The sequence below is a fragment of the Mesocricetus auratus genome, unplaced genomic scaffold, assembly GCF_017639785.1.
Source record: "Mesocricetus auratus isolate SY011 unplaced genomic scaffold, BCM_Maur_2.0 Super-Scaffold_15014, whole genome shotgun sequence".
Taxonomy (NCBI): Eukaryota; Metazoa; Chordata; class Mammalia; order Rodentia; family Cricetidae; genus Mesocricetus; species Mesocricetus auratus.
The window spans coordinates 10902054-10929680 of NW_024429186.1; the positions used below are offsets into that span (position 1 = coordinate 10902054).

At 47.9% G+C, this 27627-nt stretch overlaps 1 protein-coding gene across 5 annotated transcripts in view; it reads right to left on the minus strand.

Annotated features, from left to right (window-relative positions):
- The window catches only part of Eml1 (EMAP like 1), a 153433-nt gene that overhangs the window by 8314 nt on the left and 117492 nt on the right, over positions 1-27627 (minus strand). For 3 of the 5 annotated variants that reach the window (XM_040742513.1, XM_040742517.1, XM_040742515.1), the window contains exons 6-18: positions 27460-27510; positions 22167-22296; positions 19499-19648; positions 18555-18624; positions 16633-16743; positions 15691-15786; positions 14380-14514; positions 13768-13867; positions 12621-12775; positions 8120-8245; positions 7774-7905; positions 6331-6398; positions 3340-3428 (exon numbers count right to left, since the gene is read on the minus strand). In XM_040742513.1, the coding sequence (XP_040598447.1) occupies positions 3340-3428; positions 6331-6398; positions 7774-7905; positions 8120-8245; positions 12621-12775; positions 13768-13867; positions 14380-14514; positions 15691-15786; positions 16633-16743; positions 18555-18624; positions 19499-19648; positions 22167-22296; positions 27460-27510 (1413 nt within the window). The remainder of the gene's footprint in view (positions 1-3339; positions 3429-6330; positions 6399-7773; positions 7906-8119; positions 8246-12620; positions 12776-13767; positions 13868-14379; positions 14515-15690; positions 15787-16632; positions 16744-18554; positions 18625-19498; positions 19649-22166; positions 22297-27459; positions 27511-27627) is intronic. The other 2 variants (XM_040742514.1, XM_040742516.1) reach the window with 1 other exon arrangement.

The following is a 27627-nucleotide window of genomic DNA, read 5'->3' on the forward strand; positions in this document are numbered from 1 at the left end:
TCCCAGCACTCGGGAGGCAGAGGCAGGCGGATCTCTGTGAGTTCGAGGCCAGGCTGGACCGACAGCCTCCATAACAATACAGAGAAACCCTGTCTCGTAAAAACCAAAAAAAAAAAAAAAAAAAAAAAACCTTAGAGGAACACAGAAGGAAGAAGAGATGGGACATGAAAGGTCAGACATTTCTCTGACACTAGGACAGGAACACTCACATACTTTTCCAATATCAGAGTATCAATAAAAGAATCTAAAACTCCTAGTTCCTCCTTAAAAAGTATATTTAGAAATTGCCAGGAAGAATAAAGAAACTTAAGTCTCAAAAGTTAAAGAGTTAGATATTAATCATTACTGTTTTGAGAACTTATAAAGAGTAGGATTATAACTGCAATCCCCATACTAGAGGTGATACATAGATGAATTAGACACTGGTATACACCTGAAAATGACATCATAGACATCCCAATACACCCAGCTGGCTTCCCATTCTTAAGCATTAATCACCAGGCTCAAATCTCTTACTTTGTAACCACATGTTTGTGGCCGGCTAGGGCACAGTGTGAACAAGATGTACCTAGCTAGATATAAACGTTTGGCTTGCTATATAATGATATGGGGTAAAGGTCAATGATATCGAGGGAGTGGGAAAGAAAAGAAACGGTAATGATTCTCGGAAAACGATGAAAGAGAAATGATTTTAAACTGCTCAGGCTTGAATGCATTGGAACTTGTATAAATAAAGACAGCCTGAGCTAGTTGGGGCCATCAGTTTGAAAGACGACTTCGCACATCCTTCCTCTGGCATAGGACCCTACCAGAGCTGGACTCCAGAAACGAGGCTCTGTCTAGTTGATCAAGAGAAAGGACATCAGTTTCCAGCATCAGGAATGAGACACGGGCTACACATGAGCATCCTGGGACAAGGATTGTAATCAGATACTGTACATGTTGATGCCCACAAATGACCTGACACAGACAAAGTGAGTTCCAAATTGACCCGTATCGTCAAACTGCCTTGAAGGAAAAAAGTCAGCATAAAGCTACAACTTTTAAAAAGCCACCGATCAAGCTGTTAAAACCCTCCCCAAAGTGGGTGTGTGGTGGTATATGCCATCCCAGCAGGCAGGGTGGACTGCTAGAATTCTGAGGCTAGCACAGGCCACGACAGCCAAGTTCACAACAGTCACGATTTTGTATCGAGACCCTGTCTCCAAACCAACCAACGCGCATACATAAATACCACCTACAAAGAGCATCTCCATAGTTTCACTGAATCTATGTGAATGATATCAAATAGTTGATACGTATCCATCAGGTGTGGTGGCGCAGGCCTGGAATCTCAGGACTCGGGAGGTTTGAGGCAGGAGGAGGACAGCAAATTCCAGACTGGGCTACATAGCAAATCAGTCTCTCTGTCTCTGTCTGTGTGCATCTACATATCTCCGTGTCTCTGGACTATAACTCCTCCACAAGCTCAGAAAACAGGAAGACACACCTCATCATACTCTATGAGGCCAATAACACTTTTCTAATGAAGACATCACAGTAACACTAGAGACCAACACAACCATGAATGCAAACCCTCCACAATATAGTAGTAACTAAAATTTAACAATATAGAAAAGATATGAAATTTACCACAGAAATGTAGTTGTTGAGTGTTAGAAAACTAATATGCCACATTTGAAAAGAACAAACGCATTCCCCATCTTTTTTTTCCAAGACAAGGTCTCACTATGTAGCCTTGACTGTCCTGGAACTCTCTTTTAGACCAGGCTGGCCTTGAACTCACAGATTCTCCTACCTTTTCCTCCTGAGCGCTGGGTGTACGGCCACCACCACCCAGCTCACTTTTCCCCCACATTCTCTTCTTACCAGATGTAGAAGCAATCTCAACACGTCTTGTGCTGAGAACATCAGGACAGAAAAGACTGTCCTCAGGATGAATGGCATCTCTGTCCCTAAAGATGAAAGCCCAAGAGCAAAACAAGAGAGACACTAGACCAGAACCATCCACGTTTTACTAAAGGAACCAGCTATGCAGTGAAAGACAAGTAAAGACATCTAGATCCAAAAAGGAAAATCCCAAGGACTATATACACACACATACATAAATAACACATGCACATACACACGTAAACACCACATTCACACCCACCATCCACACACACATACATATATACATACATACACAAGCCACCCACACATTACACATACTTGCATGCACATATACATAAATCACACACAAATAAACATGAATACATACAAACCACACATGTATACACACAAACCACACATACATACATATACATAAACCACACACATATAGACACACATACATACACGACACGCAAACTACACATAACACACACACAAACCATACACACTAAACCACACATATAAATACATACAACCACACAAGTATTCACACAAACCACACATACACACATGCACATACGTGCATGTAATACCCCACCTCTTTAAAACTGATTAGACAGTGTAGAAACCTATGTAAGAGCCATAGGCAAAATTCAATTTTATTCTCATATACTAGTAACCAATCATCTGAAAATAAAATCCAGAAAATTTCCATTCACAAGAACATAAAAATAACAGGAATAGCTAGAAGAAATACGAATTTACCAAACAGGGCTGGGAAGTAGGTCCTTGGAACGCATGCTTACATGACCCACACTTCACGGGTCATGTAAGCCCCTGGCCCCATGGCCCTCTGAACTACACATTTATAATGGGCAGATGACACGCATCCTGGGGGGCATGAAAGCAACAGAGAGACCGCTTCAAAGTCTGGTGATGGGGTGGGACCCTCGCCCCGATGCTCTGTCTAATTCTGTTTGAGACTTTCTGTAACAGAAGCTGAGCAGTGGTGGCGCACGCCTTTAATCCCAGCACTCCGGAGGCAGAGGCAGGCGGATCTCCAGATGTCTGTGAGTTCAAGGCCAATCTGTTCTACATAGTGAATTCCAGGACAGATAGGGCTACACAGAGAAATCCTGTCTCAAAAGATGAGAGAGACAGAGAGAGAGAGAGAGAGAGACAGAGAGAGAGAGACAGAGAGAGAGACAGAAAGAGAGACAGAGAGACAGAGAGAGAGAGACAGAGAGCAACAGAGAAAGACAGAGAGACAGAGACAGAGAGAGACAGAGACAGACACACAGACACACAGACAGAGACAGACACACAGACAGAAACAGTTACTCAGTGACCTAAGGGAGAGCAGCTAACCACAGCTACTCTCACGCTTAAGTCTCCCTGGAGGAGGGCTGTTGCTTGTCTCTTGTACAGAATGGCATCATTTGTGAGAAACGGAAAGTTGTATCTGACCTGGGGAATAACGCATCACGGACAGCTGCTCGTTTCCGTCTGTGTGGACGGTGACCAAGTCCTTCGTTTCCGTGTCAAACACAAACCACCTGTTGTAAAAGAGACACACACAGTGAGCTGTCTGTGAAGTGCAAGGCTGTCCCAACAGCATGAGCCTGTAAACACACTCAGCTCTTACTTGAGGAAATCCCCCCCCCAGCAGCTTTCACCTCAGAAAGGAGCTGCACATTGACAACCTCCGGAAGTTCTTCAGAAATTAGCACTGAAGGCTTTCTCGGGGTCTTGTTTGCACACGGGAGCTTTGCCCCGAGCAGGAGGATGAGCGAAACCTGGCATCAGGACCTGCGGTCAGAGGTCAGAGGTACAGCAGACAGCCACAGGCATGAGGTTGCTGCCCCAGAGCGGTCCAGGGTGAGGAGGGGACCCCAGAGTGTGGGTAGAGAGGTGAGGTGTTGTAATTTAAGAAAAGCAGTGCCCGAGAGAAAGATGCCAGGAGAGAGGGTTCAAGCTGAGGGTTTTTGTTTGTTTGTTTGGTGGGTTTGCTTTTAATTAGGGAAAGGGATCACAAAAAAGGGGAAAGGGGAGACCGACTTCTGGACACAGGAGCAACAGGAGAGAGGAGAGAGGGGAGGAAGAGAGAAAGGAGAGGGGAGAGAGAGAGCAGGACAGAGAGACGGAGAGAAAGAGGTGGATGGGAGGTGTGCAGGGCCTTTTTAAGGGAACACAGTGAATGTGCACAGGTGGTGCTCTTAGTGGCTGCAGCTGGGGGTGCATCCTGTCAGAACCCCCACAGGCAGGCCAGCACAGATGCCTGAGTACTATGAGGGGCTAGGACAGTTTGTCCCCTGCTGCTCCCCACTGTGATGGGACTAATTAGTGCTTCTCTTAAGGCCAGGGGACAGGAAACAGGGTGTGTAAACATCAGAACGATGGTGCTCCTGGGCCCTGGGCATGGCTTCAGACCTGGATGACAGACAGAGATCCTGCCGTCCTATCTACCTTTCAAACCTATACGTTGCTTTCAGCTGAGTATTTGGCCCTGGGATCAAAGATGGAAGAGGAGCAGACAAAGTGGTAGGATTAGGTCACATGTGTCACCTATTCCATCCTAGGACATTTCAATTCTGAATGCTGTCGCACGCCCCCTGTCAGCAAAGATGATGGTGTCTGTCAGGCTGCCAGCCAGTCTTCAGAGGGGAGGGCCTACCGAATTAAAACTATGATGTCTCAAAGAGAGTCCCTGTGTGCCTGCATGCACGCATGAGTGTCATCATGCATTATATATATATATATATATATACATATATATATATAAAGAAAATCACGTGTACAGGTGTGAGTCTGTGGCTAGGTTTTTATACGCATAAGCAGTACCAGAGAACGACAGTAGAGGGCGCCAAGTACCCCTGGAGATGGCGTTACAGATGGCTGTGAAGCTGCCTGTGGGCTCTGGGGAACACACCTGGGTCCTCTTTAGGAGCAATATGTGATCTCAACTGTTGAGCCATCTCTCCAGCCCCTCCCCGGCAAGCATTTTGCAGAAGGGTTCTTAATACATTGTTACTATGACTTGTGAGTAGTTGTCTCGGCAAACCCCACAGGTATGGGGCAGAATCGGAGTGGCATGCTTTTAGGAAAGGGACGGTGGGAGGGAACATCTAAGAATATATGGCTGGAGCTACAAGAGGCTCAGTCCTCCTCATCCAGGGTGTTGCTCTCTATGACTTCATTTCCCCTTTCAACCTTAGGCTTCAAAAGTATTGAATGGAGAAGCCCAGAAAAAAAAATCTGTAAGTTTTACATTGTGTCTGTTCCGAGGACATTGTTCACTTCATTTCATCTCTGTGAGGAATTATGGGATAAAATGGTGAGTCCGCCATAACCAGATGCTCTGAGACAAAACAACATGGAGAATGTCTACAGTCACAAAGGTCCACCTGGTTATTAGTTAGCGCCATGCATCTGGCCAAGCCGCATGACTTCATCCAATTCTATCACAGGCATGTGTGAGAGGAAAGAGCTAGGTTATGTGAGGTTCTGTGCTAATCACACTTTTAGACATCCAGCAGGGGCCTTGGGCCACATCCCCTGAGACCTGCTCTACTGAGCCAAACAAAATGGAAACACGGCCAAATCCTGCCACGCAATGATAATACCAGCCGCCGCTGTCGCCCGAGAGCCAGCTCAGCAGACGTCCCTAGGTACACGGCTTTTTCAGGCATCAGTGTTGGTGGTGTTACCATAACTCACAGACAAGAAAGACCGTCACAGAGTTTACATAACCGGCTCACACAGATGCGCTGCTGCTACGCAGGGAGGCTGGAGAGCGAGCGCACGTCTACTGTCCAGTGAGAGAGGAGGCTGGAGAGAGGAAGCTGAGGCTGAATGGGAGGCCCAGGATCTGGGCACTTCCTATAGCGTTGCAAGTTTCTTCAGCTTCATTGCTCGGTGTTTTGGGATGCTTTCTTGCCCGTTTCGGGCACAGGCTGTAGATCAGTGGTTCTCAACCTTCCTAATGCTGTCAATCTTTAACAAAGTTCCTCATGTTGTGGTGACCTCCAACCATAAAACTGTTTCAGTGCTACTTCGAAACTGTGATAGTGCTACTGTTACGAATGGTCATGTAAACATGTGTGTTTTCTGATGAGTTCAGGAGTGGTGACCCACAGGTCGAGAACCACTACAGCAGGCTTCCAGGAACTCTCCAGAGACTCTGGAGCTAAGAGGCGGGTGGGGTGGGGTGGGGGTGGAGTTGGGGTGGAGACCCGTTGACAGATCCATGGCCTTGCTCAAGGTTTCAAGCTGAAAGGGCTCAGTTTCGCTTTTGGGTTTTGACTTAATTCTCAGTAAATGACTAGAGCAGAGACAATGCAGTCAAAGCTGGCATGCCCCTGCCCCTGCTTCTGAGGAGGGGCTCAGATGTCAGCTGCTCCCCATAACTCTGACGGCATAGGCTGTACTACGGGTGGGGTGGAGACGGGGCTCGCTTACCTCCCAGTCAGGGTCCCCACGGCAACCACAGACCCTGAAGGATGAAAACCAGAAGACTGAGCTGGATCCTAAAACATTTTAAAGGAAGTGTAAATAGACGGCCCGACACAGCAGGACAGCACAACACCCACCCTCTTCTCAGACTACGCGGCTCTGCTAAAAAGTCCCCTCGCTCCCCAGAAGAAATGCAGTCCCACTGGGATCCGCGTTGCGCGGCCATCACAGCACAAGTCTGTTCTTGACGAACCCCTCTGTTGTCTTATCCTGTCTACAGGAGCCACAGATAAGGACTCTTCTTCTGGGCCACAGTTTGTATATCCAGACCTCTCACTGACCCCTGGGCTCAGCGGAAAGTTGGTCAAATACTGTACTCCATCTATCTGGGAACACAGCCACTGACCACCACCAGGGCAGGAGTGGATATCGGAGGCAGAGGGATGCTACCAGATCAACTGAAACCAAAGGGGAGACAGAGGCTCCATACCAGTCACACCAGCTTTAGCTAATTCCAAAAGAGGTCGTCCTCACCAAGCCTGAAAGCCGAACTCGGCTCCCTTGACCCGACTCCCCGACAAGCTGTCTCTGCAAACACAGCTCACCGGAAGCACACAACTGTTTTCATATGGAGGTGCTGAGGTGTGGAGAGGCTAAGGGCTCCTGTCCATCGGGGATGGCGGGAAGAGGGTCTAGGATACTGCAGGCTGTGGATCCCAGCCCTGGTCCCACATTGTGTTAGGCCAGAGCCGTTAGCTGCCTGGTGAGGGCAGGGAGGTGGGGAGCGAGGCCTCACAAGGCCTCACAGTTGGTGGCCATGCTCATGGGACCGCAGGAGGGCTGCAGAGGAAGTGCCTGGCCTCAGACCCTCTACCCTGGGGCTCAGCTGGCTGCAGTGACCAGGACCCTGTGGCAGTCTTATCTGCTAGTGGAGACAGGGGAGACAGGCCCAGTCCCAGGCCCTTGGAAATACCAGCAGCTTTGCTGGGAATGAGTGCATGATCCCCGGCACTGCAAGAGGGCTGTCTCCTCATACAGGGTGTGTGAGTCATTATGACGTAGGTAACGGATGGAGGCCGCCTGGGATCCACTGTAGTGTGACGGAACAGCACAGCCTGGGCTTGGGAGTCAGTGTGAGCTGGGCAGCTGAGCCACTTACTTTGTATAAGTGTTCTGCCTGCATGTCTGCCTGCAGGCCAGAAGAGGGCACCAGAGCTCATTACAGATGGCTGTGAGCCACCATGTGGGTGCTGGGAATTGAACTCAGGACCTTTGGAAGAGCAGCCAGTGCTCTTAACCTCTGAGCCATCTCTCTAGCCCTGGAGGTATTCTTAAAAACAAGGTAGTTATTAAAAGATAAAGCAACTCCTTATCATTGTTAATTTCATGCCAAAATACATCCCAGATGAGTTTTTATAACAAAACCAGAAAGGTTGCATGCACACTTACCTCTATGATTTTGTCCCAGACGGGCCGGTGACCAACAGCGTCCCAGAGAGTGGCGTGCTTGTCATGTCCACAGGTCAAGAACTGAGGTTTGGAGGCGTGGATAGCCAGCCCCCAGAGCTCATCAGTGTGACCCTATACAGAACCAAGACAGGGACCCTGAGTTCCCACGGTCACACAGAGCCTCCTCCATGCCTGGATGGCAGTCGCATCAGCTCGTTCCAGCTTAGTCATGGCACCAAACACAGCTCTGAAGTAGAAGGTCATCTCACTGGGAAACTCAGGAGCCAGCCCCCGCTTCCAGTAGTGGCCGAGTGTAAGAGTTTGGCATTTGCCAAGCTGACAATACCTGAGTGATGGGTGTGAAGTCCCCTGACAAGGTGCCTTGCAGGACAAAGTTTCTAGTGGTGCCTATCAAGATGACATTGCCCTTGCCCTCAGCCACTGTCCGTATTGGGCCGAACTGCTCAGGAATCTGGAAGGTAAAGAGTCACATGAAAACAAGACTGAAGATTTCATTCAATTGGCTCCTCCCCCCCCCCAGAGCTCTCATTGTGTAGTTCAGGCTAGCTCCAAATTTACTATGCAACCTAGGCTGGCCTCAAACTTGAGGAAATCCTGATTTAGTCCCTCCCAAGCTCTAGGATTATAAACGTGTGCCAGCATTTGGCTCAGGCATTAAAAATATTTGTGTCACCTGACAGTGGTGGCATATGCCTTTATTCCCAACACTCAAAGGAGGCAGAGGTAGGAGATCCTCTGTGAGTGTTTGAGCCCAGCCTGGTCAACAGAGTGAGTTACAGGACGAGCCAGAGCTACCCAGAGAAGTCCTGTCTAGAAACAAAACAAAACAAAAATTGTGTGGTGTGCTAACTTTTATGACAGTTGTACATATGTACCCAGAAGAGGGACTTAGTTATACAGATACCACAACCAGCTGTTGAACAAGTGATCAAAACCCTAAACCGTGTGTGTGTGTATGTGTGTGTGTGTTTGTGTGTGTGAATGTGTGTTTGTGTATGTGTGTGAGAGAAGTTGTGTGTGTGTGTGAGAGAGAGAAATAGAGCGTGTGTGTATGTATGCATACACATGTGTTTGCTTGCTAGTAGTGTTAGAGGTGGACTTGGGACCTCTTGCATCTATACAAGTTCTTTACTTTTTAAACTGTAAAAATTCTAAATATCTTAAATGAATCAGCAAGAATAAAGGACAGAATGGCCTTTAAACAGCACTGGGGAGGCAGAGGTGAGCAGATCTCTATGAGTTTGAAACCAGCTTGGTCTAGATAGTTCTAGGCCAGCCAGGGCTACATAAGACTTTCAGAACAAAACAACACACACACACACACACACACACACACACACACACACACACAGGGGGGGGGGAGGAGTGTGATAGGCTAGTCTATCCTTTACTTGTTAGACCTCCTGACTCAGTAGTTGACAAAACCTGAGAAGTGTTAGGAGTTCTGAAACCTCCTTTAACTTCAAAGTGGTCCTCGAACAGTGTCATTGTGCATGTTGATAAGCATAGAGGGGCGGGGAGGCAGGGATATTTGGAATGCTAAGAACAGCTCACTCTGCTAAAGTGAGGTGTGTTCTTTCACTATAGTAAGAATGCTGGGGCAGCTGGGCTCACAGCTGTCAGGAGGCTTCCAGGCCTGGCTCAGCGAGAAGCAGCCTGTGCTGGCACACAGTCTCTGCCCGCAGTGTGTGTCGGCAGAGGTGTAGCAGGACAACGACTGAGCTGGCGTAGCGGATCCTGCCTGGACTCCCAGTGATTAGGAGGCTGAGGAGGGATGGCTAGGGTTAGCGGCTAGACAGGGCAGCAGAGCGAGATTCTATGTCAGAACAGAGAAGAAAATTGGGAGATAGCGCAGTCGGTTAACTGCTTGTTGTGCAAGCTCAAGGATCAGAGTTTGGTTTCTGGAGCCCAGGCAAGAGCCAGATGTGGTAGCAGAGGCTTGTAATCCCAGCACTGGGAAGGTAGAGGGGAACAAATCCCAGGGACTTGCTGTCAGCAGCCTAGATGAATCGGCAAGTCTCACAGCTTGGGAGATGCTGTCTCTAAAAATAAAGTGCCATTCCTGAGGAATCACAAGTTCACATCTGGTCTCTGCATGCACACACATGCATGTGCATTCACACACACACACACACACACACACACAAAACTAAAACTTTTTAAATGACATTCTGCACAGTGGAAGAGCTGCATGGCGAGTGACATCATCTGAGATGCCAGAAGTTCTGGTACGTCTCTAACGTTTAATGTAAGAACGCCCATGACTAGCAATGCCCAGCACATTCCCTCAAATGCTGACCAGATCTTATTACAAACAAAGTCATGTGTTCTTGGTTCTGATGTTACAGGATTTAACTCAGCATGTGTGATATCTTGTCCTGGTCCTCTGAGATGGGATGCCATGAGTGTAATCAAGGACTCTAAATGCCAGAAGATGGTGGCACTTACCTCCATTGATCAAATGGAAAGGAGGAACAGAAAAACCAGTTCTAAGGAAAAGAACCCAAGAATTTACCCATCGTGAAGAACTGGAAACAAAGAATTTGAAGGAAAGACTTAGGAAGGCAGAGCCTAACTCGGACACATGGTACGGTCTGTGAAGGACTGGTTTTCACAAACAGGGTCCTAAGTGATTGTCAGAGACTTCCAGGCACCCAAGATCTCATGTCTAGGACCTGCTCATGATTGTCTTTAGTGGTAAACATTGACAGAGTACCCCACCCAGCCATTCAGTAAGACAGACAAACTCAGAGTTTCTCGGAGCAATGTGGGCATCCCACCCCCACAGGTCTCAGTCTGATGGCGGGACTCAGAGTTCTGTGAAACTTTGGGGGCACTATTCAGTTAGGAATGGGGAACAACTATATGACTTCCCCAGGTCTTCTAAATTCCCTGGTCAGTGCTGAGCCAGGCAGGCCTGTCCAAAGATGGGTTCTTAGATCTTAGCAAATCTCCAAAGTAGTCGGTACTATCAATATATAGAAATCTTCTCTGTTCCTCTAATATACCTACCATATTATGACGTAATGAGTGACTTTCCAGTTGACAATATAGTCTCACCTCACTTATGCAATACATATGCACACATGCTGACAAGCATAAACAAATACATATTTGAATGAGAAAAGAAAGAATGTGAATGGTTGCATTATTATGAGGTTGATGTGAGAGAAAGCATTCAAAGATTTATTTGTTTATGCCTGTCAGCATGTATGCGTATGTATTGCATGTGTGTTACATGAGTGGCCATGCAGGGGTTCGGAACTTAACCTGGGTCCTCTGCAACAGTCTTAAGTGTTCTTAACTTCTGAGACGTCTGTCTAGCCCCTTTTCATTTCTTCTCCTCCTCCTTTTTGTTTTTGGGTTTTGTTGTTGTTGTTTATTTTGAGGCAGGGTCTTTCTACATAGTCCTATATAAATCAGGCTGGCCTCGAACTCACAGAGGTCCTCTTGCCTCTGCCTCTGCATCTGGAGTGCTGAATCTTTCTGAGGAGATACACATGGCAAATAAAAACTGTAAATCTTTAAAATATACCCATGATGTTTTGACATATATATCCAGAACTCAGAAGGCTGAAGCAAGAATATTTCTATGAGTTTGAGGTGAGCCTGGGCTACAAATGAGCTTAAGGTTATCCTGGACTATGTAGCAAGACCCTTATTTACCAAGACTAAGGTCTTCATGAGCATATGGGGAGATGCTAGCTGGCTCTAAGACCTGAGTGCAGATCTCCAACACCCATGTAAAAAGCTAGACACAGCTGTACACACCTAAGGTCCCAGCACTGGTGTAGGTGGAGGATTGCTGATGCATGCTGGCTGCCAGCCTGGCTCCAGGGTCACCGAGTGACCCTGTCTCAGGGAACTGAGAGTTATAGAGCAAACATCTGACTTCCCCATCTGGCCTCCACAAATATGTGCATGGATGTGCATTCACACACACACACACATATGCACACACACGCACATGCCACATATACATCATACATACATTCTTCCACACACACACACACTATATATATATATATGTATGTATGTATGTATGTATGTATGTATGTATAAGATCCAATAATCATGGAAAGGGAAGGGACCACTAATACTCAGATGAAAGTCCTTCTGTACCAAGTAACCATGAGCCACAACTTTGCACCGCCCCAAACAGTGCCATAAGTATGCAGTGTGCAACTCAGAAGCAGAAGAAATCGACATGCCATCGACACGCCAGCACATGTTAGGGATGGAGTGCTACCTCTCACAACGAGGCCAATTTTGCAGCCTGCCTACTTGTGACCTGGAACTAGAGGGAGAAGCCACAGTGAGGCTGCTGGATACCAGGTGTCTCGCTTTGGCTCCCGCGGGAAGACAGTCTGCTCTCTAGGTCTTAGGTGGTGAAACGAACCGGCAAGGACGGGAAGTGTTGGAAAGTGTGCCGGCCCTCAGCTGAGAGCTGTGAGTAAATACACCTGGTTCATGGTGACACTACATGCAAGCAGCCTGCTGGTGGTTAGAGAAGAGTCTGGCAGTAAGTCCAAAGGTGCATAAGGGTTCCTTGGAAAATGACTATTGCTTCTATGAAAACCATGCTCCAAACAACAAGTGTTGAGGAGCCTGAAACCCTATTTGGTTTTACTTGTGTTCTATAATTTTGTACTCTGATTATGTACCCTGAAGTCATATTTTGCTTTACCGCCTCTATGATTTTTCTAAGATTGTTGCCCCACCACATAAAAAATCATCTAATTTTTTTTCAAAACTCTGAGCTGAAGATTCCAAACCACAAGCAAGCGCATCAGGTGAATACGCACAGGGTCCACACTGCGGCTTACCTCCGTTTTTTGAAGTTTTTGGTAGTTCCCATTCCAGGAAATGAGCCTCCGGTCCTTCCCTCCTCCCGACACCAGCGTGCCATCTCTCAACATACAAAGTGCAAAAATGCCACCTTCGTGGGCCCCTTGAAGGGCATAGCTTATCCGATTTGTACCTAAACACACCAGGAAAAGCACCATTACCCAGGACAGAATCAAAAGGCCAGCCTCTGGCCATTGTTAGTGCCGCTTCGGCTTGTTTTAAAGGTGTTATGGTAGGTTATGGCATTATTTTAATACATTCCTAGGAAGGACCCAGATTTTTGACATCGTCCGAGCCCCAGCATATACAAACCGGGTCGCCCTGGAAATTGAGGAAAGCATAGTGTCATGGGAGCTGCGTGTCTGGGAACATGGACTCTGAGTGTGTTCTCTGGCTTCTCCCCGGTGGGCTGTTTCCTCTCTGTTCCCCACTTTGTGGAATGGGGCTACAGCTTACCCTGCAGGGCTGTCCTAAGGGCCAGATGGGCATTGTCTACGGTAGGTACCAAAACAAACAAACAAACAAAAACCTTGCCATTCTGTAATTACAATGGGAGGTCTGTCTCCCCCTTCATTCCAGACCCAAGTCTGAGACCCAGGAGGACCGGAGGGTGTGTCTTCCTGAACCTCGACACTGGTGAATGCGCACTGGACTTAACTGGCACCTCTCCTCCAAGTAGCGCTGTCGCTTTTCTGGCTGTAGGGATTCCCATCTGATCTGTGCTCAAGCATCTCATCTTTATTGGTGTTTGTAGCTCTCCAGCAACATCTGTCAGACGCTATGTGGATCAGAAAAGTTACCCACCTGTGCCCAGCTATGTTGCCACTAATAACTTCTGTGTTATAATCTGCTAATAGCTTTCCCAGCAAAGTGATTAACTCCATCCTAGTACCCTGACCTTAAAAAGCCTTTTACAGTGGCATACATGCAAAGTCAGTGACTCTTAACGTTCCCAGTTTTCTTCCATCTTGACTTCATGGTTTCACTGAAACCACACACACAAACACACCCGAGCATCTTAGAACGGAGTGGTCATCCTGGTCGTTACGCCAACAGCTCGTTTCTAATAGCATCCCCTCCAATGCTTAGCCACGACATCACCGAAACCATCAAACTGCTTGTTACCTTTCCCCCACACCAAGATGTTGCCGCTCGAATCTCCAGTAATGGTGTCACCGTTTTCAGAAAACGTCACGCAAAGGACAAACTTTGGCTTCTCTTGTTTCTGTGGAATGCAGTAAAGTATTATTTACAGAAGACATCCTTTCATGTGTGGTGGTAAAGCTAGGACCCCATCAGCCCCAGCTGGATGGTGTCAGCTTCTACTGTCACCCTGGTGGCCTTTCGGTTTTATGCTCTGTCAGGATGCATGGGCCTCCAGATTAGTCGCTCTAAGAGAAAGACATTTCTGGCAACCCTAAACAGCTGGGGAACCCTAAAGCTGCACAGTTCAAGCAGGGTGTGGTAAGCGGGGGTGTGAGGGAGGGGGGACAGAACACAGAATTTCCCCGCCACCCTTAGCAAAGCCCTGGCTCCTTATGGCCAGTTGCCCTGTCAGGAGGTCCTGACTTCTCTTCCCATTTCATTACTCAAGGCACGGGGGGCTTCCCAGCTGTACAGGGAACTCCAAGATTTGTCACTACAACAAACACTAAGGCTGAACTATCTGGACGCTCCCTTAAAACCCAGTCCCTCCCACTTGCCTTGCGGGAAGACTGAGTGAAAAGTGCAGTTTACCTCGAACAACCCTTGCTTCTTGTTAAGGGAGTTCCCTTCTAGGGTCCAAAAGTAAAGATGGGACTTCCCGCAGGTGACTATGATGTTGGTGTCCGTCGGGTGGAAATCCGCAGCAAACACAGCTTCATTCGAACACTTTGCGGAGAAAACAAAACAGAGAATCAGACGCCACGGGCCTCTTACGGCACTTGGCAAAACTGCTCGAGCGGGACCCTGGGCGCTGAAGCCCCACTGGCCTCATTTTGCATGGTTATTTTAGTCACCGCCCCTTTCCCCCTTTGTCTCCTGCCCTACGGCATGAACCGAGACTCCGCATGTCCTACGGCTGCCTTATGCTGTCCTGATTCCCCAGGAGTCCTTCAGTTTGGGATCTCGTGAGGCGGCTCTCTGGCAGCCACATCAGCACCCTGTAACCCATATTCTTACTTTCAGGACAGGCGTCCTGGTCCATTGTGGCTGGCCCTGGCTATTGCTTCTGTGTAATGATTCAGTTCTATCTATGTTCATAATCCTAGCTAGGACACTGCCTCTGGCTGCTTCTAACCTGGTACACAGGACGAACACCATACACCCCTGCTATCAACACTGGAAGAAGGGAATGCCAGGCCTGGAAACACACCTGATTAGAATACAGGTCTGCACCCCACACACGGGACAGAGAGCTTGGTAGCTAGGGCTGGCTGAGCACACCCTCCGGTAAGGTACCAAGGCTGTCTGAGCAAGCCTATTGCTATCTGAGGAAGACTGAATGCTGTTTTCCTCAGAGTCAGGTTAGCTGAGGCTGACAGATGCCAAGAGAAGAAATGAGAAGTCAGATCTGTGAACACAGGAATCCGGGGGTGCTCTTGATAGAAGAAAACCTTCAGAGAGCCACACGAATGTCCATTCAACATTCTGGGCAAAGCTGATTAGGGGCAGAGTACTGAACTCAGGGCTGCTGGCATCCCCCCCTCCTGCAGCGCTACAGACTGGCAGGATCTGAGCACACCTCAGTCATTGCCTGCTTCCAGCACAACCCACGGGAGGCAGCCCAGCACACAGTGGGCATGACAGTGAGCAAATGAGTGAATGAATTGAAATTAGGGTTGTCACTACGAAATAAGGAAGAAAAAAATTTGCAGACCCTAGAAGGCAGGATATACCCTGGCAGGCCTTCAACGGGGTCTCATGAGGGAGGAGAGACAGAAGCAAAGAGATCTGAAGGGAAGGGTTTTCCCCAGGGGTAGGGGTGGGCGGCCCTGGAGTCTGCTGGCTGTGCAGGCAGCGCCCTGTGGGACACGGCTTAGCCCCAGTGAGTGGCTTGAGCGAGACCTTCACATCGGCCAGCCTCTCTTCTTTCTGCCAGTCCCACACAGATAGTACGTGGTCATTGGAGTCGTCCACAGCACAAAGATGGCTCCCTCCATTCTGCCAGGAAAAAGTATTCATAGGAAGACCAACGTGAGAACAAAGGGAGACAAACATAATTAAAAACAATCATTTACTTCTTTTTCTTTTGTTTTTTGCTTGTTTGCTTGTTTTTCAAGACAGGGTTTCTCTGTGTAACAGTCCTAGCTGTCCTGGAATTCCCTCTGTAGACCAGGCTGGCCTCAAACTCACAGAGATCCGATACCTCTGTCTCCTGAATGTGGGACTAAAGGCGTGTACCACCACTGCTCAGCTTTTAATTTTACCTTTAATAAAGCAATCATTGAGGAGCTGGGTAAAGGGATCACTTTGAACCCCAGTACCCAAAACTGGGCTGTCATGGTATGTTCACTTGTGATGGCAACATTGGGGAGCAGAGGCAGGTGGATCCTTAGAGCTGGAGCCGAGAACCTCAGGTCCCAATGAGAGACACTGTCTCAGAAACAAGGCAAACAGCAACTGAGGAACAACAGGTGAGGCTGACTTTTGGGCTCTGCGTGTGTGTGCGCACACACAGGCTCACCCCACCATGTGCACCTGCACACATGTACCACCCCAACACACAGGAAGGTCCATTACATCACAGATGAAGACCATACACTCATTGTTTTCGGGGCCTGCTTTCCTGTCCAGGCACACGGCTGCTGCAGGATTACATGCAGAGCAAGCACTAGGGGGTAAACAAACACGAGTGTTTGACGTGACGTGTGTGTGGACAATGGAGTGTGAACATACGTCTCCAAACTGGAGTGCCTAAGTACGGCTCTGTTGGACCGGCATGCCTTGGGAGCCACGTGGCTAGAAACATTTGATAGGAAATGTGTCCCTGTACATCCTCATACTTACAGATTTCGAGAACGCGATGCAGGTGACAGCCCGGTCAAAAAAGCCTATTCCGATGACATGCAGAGTGTTGAGTGTCACAGAGTCCCAGATGCGCACATGTGGCGGCAGTTGCTGTTTGGAAGGAATAAAGTCGTCATTTGGGAATGTCAGTTAATTACTTCTCTTTACCTCAGAGCTTTACAATTAGGTTGGTAGTGACTCCAATTTTGTCACTCAAAAAGTCTTTTTCTGCATCTGAGGAGTCCTCCCAAGAATGTAACTAACACATTCCCAATGGCTTAAGAAGGCACTGGGCCCTGTGGGCAACAGGTGTTAAGAGAAGGCTTCCAAGGTTTAAACTTTGACTAGCCGGCCTCTGACAGTGGTACCAGAGGAACTGACACTCCGTTTGTATCTTTGCATCTCTCTAAATTTTAGAAATGACATTTCACCAAAGATAGCATCAAGTGCAATCGGCAGATTCGTCATCATGAAAGGGCTCCAGGCATGGGGCCCAGTGTGCAGGCAGGTGCTGGGTGTTCTTGTTCTAGTTCAGCCTTGTCTGCAAGCAGTTGAGCACCATGTGCCTTCTCTGGGTTTCCCAGCAGGTCAAAAGTCATCTCAGGGAACTGTAACTTTGTCTTGGTTCCGTAGCACAGATTCAATTCCAAAGCCAGAGATGGAAATACACCTTCACGCCACTAGAGGGTGGAATAAACAGTTTGCTTCTGATTTCAAAGAGCTCTTCCAGACGTTCCTTCTTTTTCCTTTTGAACACACGAACAACTGCTCCGTTTCTGTGAGTTTACATAAAAGTAGCCTGGCTTCTGTTATCCTACTCTCTGAAAGTGTAGAATGCCAGTGAAAAACAGCATGACATTAATGGTTAACACTTGGTATTATGAAAACACCTTCTCCGATAAGGTTGCGCTCGTGTTTTCTGGTTGGATATACATTGCTAAAAACGAAGGCCCCGCTTTAATCAATGATTACTTTTAGGTAATAGATCACTCAAGGACAAGCTGTACAAATAGAGGTTTAAGAATCTGTAGGGGATTTGAATAAAACATGACAAGCCCACATAGAAGCCAGCTTGGCAATGTCTTAGCTAGTTCCCTCACCTCCCTCCTTAAAATCCAGACTGAAGTCTTGTAACACACTGCAGAGTTCGCCTGAGGTTCCCGGCAGCTTTTGTGATGGACAGAAGGAGCAAACTCCACACTGAAGAAATAAGTGGTGGGTACTCACAGCCGAGGACTTCCCATGACATGCTACTTTGTGGTTTTAACTCTGCTTATTAGATTGTTATATTCGTGCTGATCACATATGCAGATAAGAATGTCAAGAGTTGATTCTTGGGCAGGACAATGCTGTTTTAAATAGCTAGTGTTTGTTCTCTCCCTCCCTCAATCTCTCTCTCTCTCTGTCTCCCTCTTCCATTTTTCTTTGTTTTTTTTTTTTTTTTTTGAGACAGGGTTTCTCTGGGTAACTTCCCTGGGTATCCTGGAACTCGCTCTGTAGGCAAGGCTGGCCTCAAACTCACAGAGATCTGCCTGTCTCTGCTTCCTGAGTGCTGGGATTAAAAAGGTGTGTGCTACCACCTCCCAGCTTCTATATTTTTTTAAAGACAGTGTTTTGCTATGTAGACCAGGCTGGCCTTGAGCTCCCATACATCTGCCTGCCTCTGTCTCCTGAGCACTGGGATTAAAGGTATGCACCACCACAACTAGCGATAATGTCATTTAAAATTTTGTTGAAATTATGGTGAGCTCAGGGGTAGGGAGCGTAAGGTCATGGTGACACATGCAATTTGCATGAGGAGGACTCAGAAGTTCCCAGGTGTGGTAACTACATGCGGCCAGGTAGATCCATCAGCAAAAGTGCTTTCAGGAGGTTGTGCCAGCTCCTTACAAAAAACCAGCATGACAACGAACAAAACTCACCTTTCCATCTTTAGACGTGCCTGCAACTTGTCCTGTTGCTATGGTGATCCTGTCAGGATGGACTGCTAGGCTAAAACAAGGATATTTATCAGACACCTCCACCACAAAGTTGATTAACTACAATCTTCCAAAAGTTTAAACAGAAGAATCCACACTGATTAGCTTCTTACAGACGCTCCCAAATTCCCAGAAGAGCCCAACAACTTAGACAGCAAATGCTGCTTCCTTTATCTGAATCCCCTTATTTCTTCTTGGGAACTTCCAGGCTTAAGGAAAGGCAACCTTTGTTGGGAAAACAGCACTTCAGTCTCAGAACCACTGACTTAGCCCACACCTTCCCTTCTTACCCATGCTTTCTGGGTGTCTTAATTAGGGAAGGTCCCTTAATTTCCGCCAGTACGATTTTTGTCACTAGCCATGGACCCAGGATGACCACAAATCCATCTCCCGCTCCCATTACTCCAAGGTCTTCCCTAAGCTACGAAATGAGCCGTAGGCATATCAGACTAAGCTATACACACACACACACACACACACACACACACACACACACACACACACACACAAGCACGTTTACCTTTATCTAAAAGTAAAGACCCAATCTGAAGTTTTTACATTTGGTACGTTAAGAAAGCTTCCTGGGGCACTTTTTTTCCTCCTTAGATAATCTGGTCACGAAGAAGTGCAGTGAGGACAGACAGCCGCACGGACCTGGCAGCAGAGCCAGGGAACCCAAGGGCGGCGTGGAGAACACAAAGAAGAGCTTTGCCCAGTCTGGCCTCAGAGCCCAGCTCCCCCCCCACACCCCGGTTTGAGCTCACCTATGCTGACCTCTTTCAGCGAAGGCTAGCTCACCTATGCTGACCTCTTTCAGCGAGCTCACCTATGCTGACCTCTTTCAGCGAGCTCACCTATGCTGCCACAGCCTGTTCCTGAGGACTCACCACTTGACGTCGTCATTGTGGCCGGCATAATGCCTCTGCAGCTGCTCCTCCACGTTGTAGAGCACCACCACAGACGCGATGAAGTACACGGTCTCCCCCGTCGGCAGCAAGTACAGGTTATTGCGACAGTCTCGCCCCCGGTACCCGTAGCTTAGCGTCAGTCAAGATGAAAACCGTTTGCCTTTAAGAGCTGGTAAGCTGCCGCTCTACTCAAGAGGCACATGAATGTTGTGCAACTATTCCTATCAGTTTCACGAATCTAAACAACATTGAGCAGAAAACGTGTGCAGGGGTGGTGGTGCCCGCTTTCAATACTCTGTGAGTTCTAGACTGGCGGGGCTGCACAGTGAGACCCTGTCTCAAACAAAACAAAATGAAATACACTCTGTACCTAGCAGACCTTAATACCAATACTCCTGAAACAAAGTTATAATATGAACACATCGTCTTGCAGTATTGGGTGTTGAACCCAGGACCTTTCCTGTGCTAGGCAAGTGATCATTGTATAGACCAGGCTAGCTTCAACTCAGATCTTCCTGCCTTAGCCTCCCTTGTCTGGGATTATAGACATGTCTGGTGTGAATGCATACTTTTTACAGCATGAAGATTTGTTTGAGTTTTAGAAGCTATTGAGTCTATTATAAGCCTGCTTTTACTGTCTATAATCTAGGAACTAAATCTTTTCATTAAAAACCACTTAAAAGTATCATATAAGTACTTACAAAGAGTATAAATAACATTCAAATGTAATAAAGGTTTAAAATTAAGTCTTAATTGTTAAATTAGTGAATTAATTAACCTTGCTCCATCATTTTAGGGATAACTATCAGTGTTTTTTCAATGTATTGCATTTTGTGTGTGTGTGTGTGTGTGTGTGAGAGAGAGAGAGAGAGAGAGAGAGAGAGAGAGAGAGAGAGAGAGAGAGAGAGAGAGAGAGAGAGCACATGTGCATGGTTGCTATAGTGTGTATGTGGAGGTCAGGGGACAACTTGCAGGAGTTGGTTTTCTCCTTCCACCATCCATATGGGTCCAGGGGCTTGAACTTGGGTCCTCAGGCTTGGCTGCAAGCGCCTTTATCCACAGAGCCTCTCACTGACCCAGTGTTAAAATTTTACCATGTGTACTTCTAAAAACAAAGCATCATTTGAACTTGAGTGTAAAAAATAACCTGGCCAAAATGCCATTTGTTTGGAGCAAATTTTTTGGTTTCATATCTTTTAAAACACAAACAAGGAAGCATTCTCTGAATAACACTTCCTGGGTTAGATTAAATAAACTGCTCAACTTGATTAAGAGGAAGATCCCACCCACGAAATGCACCAAAATAGATTGCCAAGCAACATCTAATTTTTTGATTTCCACAAATGTGATTTCATAACTCAAATACTAATTTCTAGTCAATGAAGGCAGGTCAGCATCAGCTTAAATCAACATCTTGGGATCTATCTTTAGAGGGTGACATTAGCCACCGAGTGGCAGACATCACGATATATTTAGTGTAAAGCCTTCGTAGGGGGAGAGTGGGTGCTGCAGCCTTCCCCACAGTGAAAGTGACTATAGTGCATTGAACAGCAGAAACACAGCACCCGCTCTTGTGGGGGGTGGTAGCGCATGCCCACATCCCCAACATTCAGGAGGCTGAGGCAGAAGGATTGTTGTGAGTTAAAGGCTAGGCTACAGAGCAAGACCCTGTCTCAAAAGGAAACAAAAGGTCCCATCATGATCATTAGTCCTAAATTTTGCTCACTTTAATTATTTTCACTCAGCTTGCTTCTCAGTGTCTGTCTAACCTACTGTTCTTTTAGGCTGACAGGCAGGTCACAAATGCGATCTATCCCTCTGATCCCCAAAACATTCGTCTACAATGATCAACTCCATGGTTTTTTTTTGTTTTTGTTTGTTTGTTTGTTTGTTTTTACAAGACAGGGTTTCTCTGTATTGTTTTGGAGGCTGTCGTCCAGCCCGGCCTCGAACTCACAGAGATCCGCCTGCCTCTGCCTCCCGAGTGCTGGGATTAAAGGCATGCGCCACCACCACCTGGCCCATGTTTTCTTTTCAGGAAGACAGCGGGTATGCAGAAGACAGTGTGTATGCAGAAGACAGCGGGTATGCAGAAGACAGCGGGTATGCAGAAGACAGTGTGTATGCAGAAGACAGCGGGTATGCAGGAGACAGCGGGTATGGGGGAAGACAGCGGGTATGCAGAAGACAGCAGGTATGCAGGAGACAGCGGGTATGCAGAAGACAGCGGGTATGCAGGAGACAGCGGGTATGGGGGAAGACAGCGGGTATGCAGAAGACAGTGGGTATGCAGAAGACAGCGGGTATGCAGAAGACAGCAGGTATGCAGGAGACAGCGGGTATGCAGAAGACAGCGGGTATGCAGAAGACAGTGTGTATGCAGAAGACAGCGGGTATGCAGAAGACAGTGGGTATGCAGGAGACAGCGGGTATGCAGGAGACAGCGGGTATGCAGAAAGACAGTGGGCATGCATTTGAACAGGAACCACAACCATGAGAACTTGCTCAGGAATGCTTCTCCTACATGGCCACATTTGAAAACTCAATTTAAAAAAATGTTAACAGTAAAATGTTTAACCTTTATGGATCTTTCAAGTAGACCTTCAGCAGTCACCTACCGACAATCTGGTCAGAGCATAAAGGATACACCCACTCCAGCTTCAGCCGCTTGGTCGGTAACTCAGCTTTTGCTTCTAAACTGTAAGAATCCACTTGGTCTTTGGGCATGTACATGGTGACGGGGCGGCCTCGAAGAAACATTTTTACATATCCCTCTTCTACAAAAACAATGGAGATGTCAGTGATACCACGCCATACCCTGATAGCAAATGCCACACACTGACTAGCCTGTCAGCACGCAAGTGGCAATTTCCCTTGTGGACCTTAAAAGATTTTTATAAAAAACAATTTACTTATTTAATGTGTTGGTGGGGGTAGGGTGAAGCCACATGGCACGCGTGAAGGTCAAAGAGCAACTTTTGGGAGTCTGTTCTCTCCTCCCATCGTCTCCTTCCATCTCATGAGACTCAGAGAATTGGGTTGTCAGGCGGGCTTTGGTAAGCAGCTTGACCTGCTGAGCCATCTCACTGGTCCCAGCATCCCCATCTCACTGACCCCATCATCCTCATCTCACTGACCCCATCATCCTCATCTCACTGACCCCATCATCCCCATCTCACTGACCCCATCATCCCTATCTCACTGGTCCATTCTTCCCCATCTCACTGACCCCATCATCTCCATCTCACTGACCCCATCATCCCTATCTCACTGGTCCATTCTTCCCCATCTCACTGACCCCATCATCCCCATCTCACTGGTCCCATCATCCCCATCTCACTGGCTCCATCATCCCCATCTCACTGGCTCCATCATCCCCATCTCACTGACCCCATCATCCCTATCTCACTGGTCCATTCTTCCCCATCTCACTGACCCCATCATCCCCATCTCACTGGTCCCATCATCCCCATCTCACTGGCTCCATCATCCCCATCTCACTGGCTCCATCATCCCCATCTCACTGACCCCATCATCCCTATCTCACTGGTCCATTCTTCCCCATCTCACTGACCCCATCATCCCCATCTCACTGGTCCCATCATCCCCATCTCACTGGCTCCATCATCCCCATCTCACTGGCTCCATCATCCCCATCTCACTGACCCCATCATCCCTATCTCACTGGTCCATTCTTCCCCATCTCACTGACCCCATCATCCCCATCTCACTGGCTCCATCATCCCCATCTCACTGGCTCCATCATCCCCATCTCACTGACCCCATCATCCCTATCTCACTGGTCCATTCTTCCCCATCTCACTGACCCCATCATCCCCATCTCACTGGTCCCATCATCCCCATCTCACTGGCTCCATCATCCCCATCTCACTGGCTCCATCATCCCCATCTCACTGACCCCATCATCCCCATCTCACTGGTCCATTCTTCCCCATCTCACTGACCCCATCATCCTCATCTCACTGACCCCATTATCTCCATCTCACTGGTCCATTCTTCCCCATCTCACTGACCCCATCATCCCCATCTCACTGACCCCATCATCCCCATCTCACTGGCTCCATCATCCCCATCTCACTGGATCCATCATCCCCATCTCACTGGCTCCATCATCCCCATCTCACTCACCCCATCATCCCCATCTCACTGGTCCATTCTTCCCCATCTCACTGATCCCATCTTCCCCATCTCACTGACCCCATCATCCCCATCTCACTGGCTCCATCATCCCCATCTCACTGGCTCCATCATCCCCATCTCACTGGCTCCATCATCCCCATCTCACTGACCCCATCATCCCTATCTCACTGGTCCATTCTTCCCCATCTCACTGACCCCATCATCCCCATCTCACTGGTCCCATCATCCCCATCTCACTGGCTCCATCATCCCCATCTCACTGGCTCCATCATCCCCATCTCACTGACCCCATCATCCCCATCTCACTGGTCCATTCTTCCCCATCTCACTGACCCCATCATCCTCATCTCACTGACCCCATTATCTCCATCTCACTGGTCCATTCTTCCCCATCTCACTGACCCCATCATCCCCATCTCACTGACCCCATCATCCCCATCTCACTGGTCCCATCATCCCCATCTCACTGGCTCCATCATCCCCATCTCACTGGATCCATCATCCCCATCTCACTGGCTCCATCATCCCCATCTCACTCACCCCATCATCCCCATCTCACTGGTCCATTCTTCCCCATCTCACTGATCCCATCTTCCCCATCTCACTGACCCCATCATCCCCATCTCACTGGCTCCATCATCCCCATCTCACTGGCTCCATCATCCCCATCTCAATGGCTCCATCATCCCCATCTCACTGGCTCCATCATCCCCATCTCACTGACCCCATCATCCCCATCTCACTGGTCCATTCTTCCCCATCTCACTGATCCCATCTTCCCCATCTCACTGACCCCATCATCCCCATCTCACTGGCTCCATCATCCCCACCTCACTGGCTCCATCATCCCCATCTCCAGCCCCCTCCCATGCCATGTCCCTTTCAATTATTGTTCCATAGGAAATAAAACCTAACACACAGGGGTTGGAAAGATGGCTTAGTGTTTAAGAGCACTACACACTGCTCTTCCAGAGGACCCTAGTTAGGTTCCAGCATCCACATCAGATAGCTCACAGTACTCCAAGGGATCTACCTGCTGCACTCTTCTGGCCTCCTTGAGTACTTGCATACACATGTACATACCTCAACACAGAGACACATACACATGCAAATAAAAATTAAAACCTAACACAAAATTAAATAACTTGAAACAAAAGTTCATGACATTTCTTTTGGGCTTCTCATTCAAGTTCACACCATACATAAGAATTTGTTATAAGTATGAACTAGATTTAACAAGCATTTACTGGGGCATCTTGGTGCAGCTATGTTATCATACAAAGAAAATGTACAGTTAAGAATCACAACTGGGGCTGGAGAGATGGCTCAGAGGTTAACAGCACTGACTGCTCTTCCAGAGGACCTGAGTTCAATTCTCAGCAACCACATGGTGGCTCACAACCATCTGTAATGAGATCTCTTCTGGTGTCCAATCATATATGCAGGCAGAACACTGTATATATAATAAAGATCTGTTAAAAAAAAAAAGAATCACAACTAACTCAAGAAACCCACTCGAGTCTGTTACTGAGTCCAACATATATACAGTCTCAGTACCAAACCAGGAAATATCTTTTGATATTTAAATTGATTTTTTATATTAGAGTGTAAAATATAATTCCATTTTTACATTGTACGTTCTTTCAAATGCAAAGAATACTAAGTGCATGCAAGGATTTAATAAAAGAGAAAATGCTAAATAAAAATATTTGAGACAGGGTTTCTCTGTGGCTTTGGAGGCTGTCCTGGAACTTGCTCTGAAGACCAGGCTGGCCACAAACTCAGAGATCTGCCTGCCTCTGCCTTCTGAGTGCTGGGATTAAAGGTGTGTGCCACCACTATTTAGCTAAGTAAATAAATCTTAAAAGCAAAGTTTTAAAATTTAAAAAATGCTTAAATAGAAGGTAGAAATGGAAAATAAAAAGGGAAGACCCAACAGAGAAGGAGTGAGGGGAGAGGGAGGGGAGGAGGGAGAGAGAAGGAGAGTGGTGGGGGGACCAAAGAGGGGAGAGAGTTTTCTAGAATGACTATTTCTATTAAAATAACTTTGTTTTAATTGGGAGATTTGGTATTTTTATGTATATAAATATATACACCATGTGTATTCCTGGTGTCTGCAGAGGCCAGAAGAGAGCACCAGATACTCTGGGACTGGAGTTACAGGCAGCTGTCAGTCATCATGTGGGTGCTGGGAACTGAATCTGGGTCCTCTGCAAAAGCAAGGGCTCTTACTGCTGAACCATCTCTCTAGGCCCCTAAAACAACTTTTGGTATTCTAAGAAATCGAAGGGCCAAAGTTTAAAAAAAAAGCAAACAAATCAAACCCACATTGGGTACTCTAGAGTTTCAAGGCTATACTATGAGCAAAGAAAACATGTCATGGACCCCTGATGAGTTCGCAGTCAGACCCTCCTTTCTGATGCTCCTGAAGACTGCAGAATCCAGAATCAACAGAATCTAAAGCAGACAGGGGCTACAGCAATACTCGCTCCAAAGCCCACAGAAAGTCACCTCAGGGAGGATACTGACGAGGGTAAGTTGAGAGACAGTCACAGTACTTCAGCGGCTAAGGACTTTCAAACAAGGCCGCATGCAACACCATTTGTCACCAAGGGCATGCAATTCAGATCCCAGTGCATGTGACACTCTCCATTCTGGGTTTAATGAAGCTTGGCTTTTAGGTAAGAACCATGAATGTGCTCATCCCCACGGCACACACTGCCCCAGTGATGGTTGGGATGTTTTCCACGTGGGCACCACCTTCCCTGGCTGCATCTGAAGAAGTCCACCCAAGACTGCCATCGCTGTCCTACTCCCTGGAGTCACCTTACATACTGTCGCCAATCCGTTGAGCCCGGGCTACACTTCATCTGATGCTGCATCCGTGCATCACGGCCACTGCCTACTTGCTCAACGGCTGTCTTTATCTGACCTCATCTTCTCCTCTCAGGCCAGAAGCATCTCTCAGTACCTCCCCGTCTTCCCTCTGAGGCCCAGCTCCAGCTCCTTCCTTCCCTTCTCTTCTGAACCTCTTCCCTCCTCTAACCTCTCAGCCAAGTTGCTGCTCTTCCGTTGGTGTTCACAAATGGAGACTTAAAAGGCAGCCACCAGCCCCACCTTAGAGGAAGGGGAAGCAGGAATGGCGGCGTGCACCGGCCCTGCCAGGGTGGTGGGACTACTGCCCATATAATGGTGTTTCCAAAAGACAGGGGGACAGAGAGCCAATTGTGGGCGCAGACAGGGCACAGTCTATTGGGCCGTGTAGTGAAGTTAGGTGGTTAGCCTCGGTGAAGAATGCCTGTGACTGAGGCTGTCTTACCTCACCACTAAACAGGACTTACTAGGTTCTGCTGTGCGCCATTGTGTACTACAGACTCAGGTGGCCCACACCTACAGCCCTCACGGCACGGGGAAGCAATGCTGTTTTCAGGCATGTTAGCAGAACAAAACACAATCACCAAACCCAGAGGTGCTAGTGGGGAGAGGTCAGCGGTGCAGTTTCATGCCAAAATGTGGACACTCGGGGGCGGGGGGGGGGCTGCCTTCTAGCTCCTTTCAGATCCGTTCAGACCTCCCACAGGCAGCCAATGACGAACGGCAATCCAAGTCACAGTCGCGTGCTGAAGCCCATCCAAGTGAACATTCAGAGGTGCGTTGGGTTTAGGGCAAATTACGGAAACGCTGTCATGCGAGGAGGGCTCTGCCTGCTTGAGACAGTCTCTGGACTGGGCAGCGGCCTCGTGCAGAGGGCGAGCTGTGGGCTAGGAAGCTCTGCCTACCTTTGCAGTGTGTCACCCGGCGCTTCCCTTGGGGTTTCGGAGACTGAAGGGCTAGATAAAGAGATGGCTGGTACCGCAGGTGTGGCTGGCCTGTCTGCTGGGGCACTCACTGGCCAGCCGCAGGCTGGTACTACCCTGCCCCCCAGGGGACAAGGGGACATTTCATGT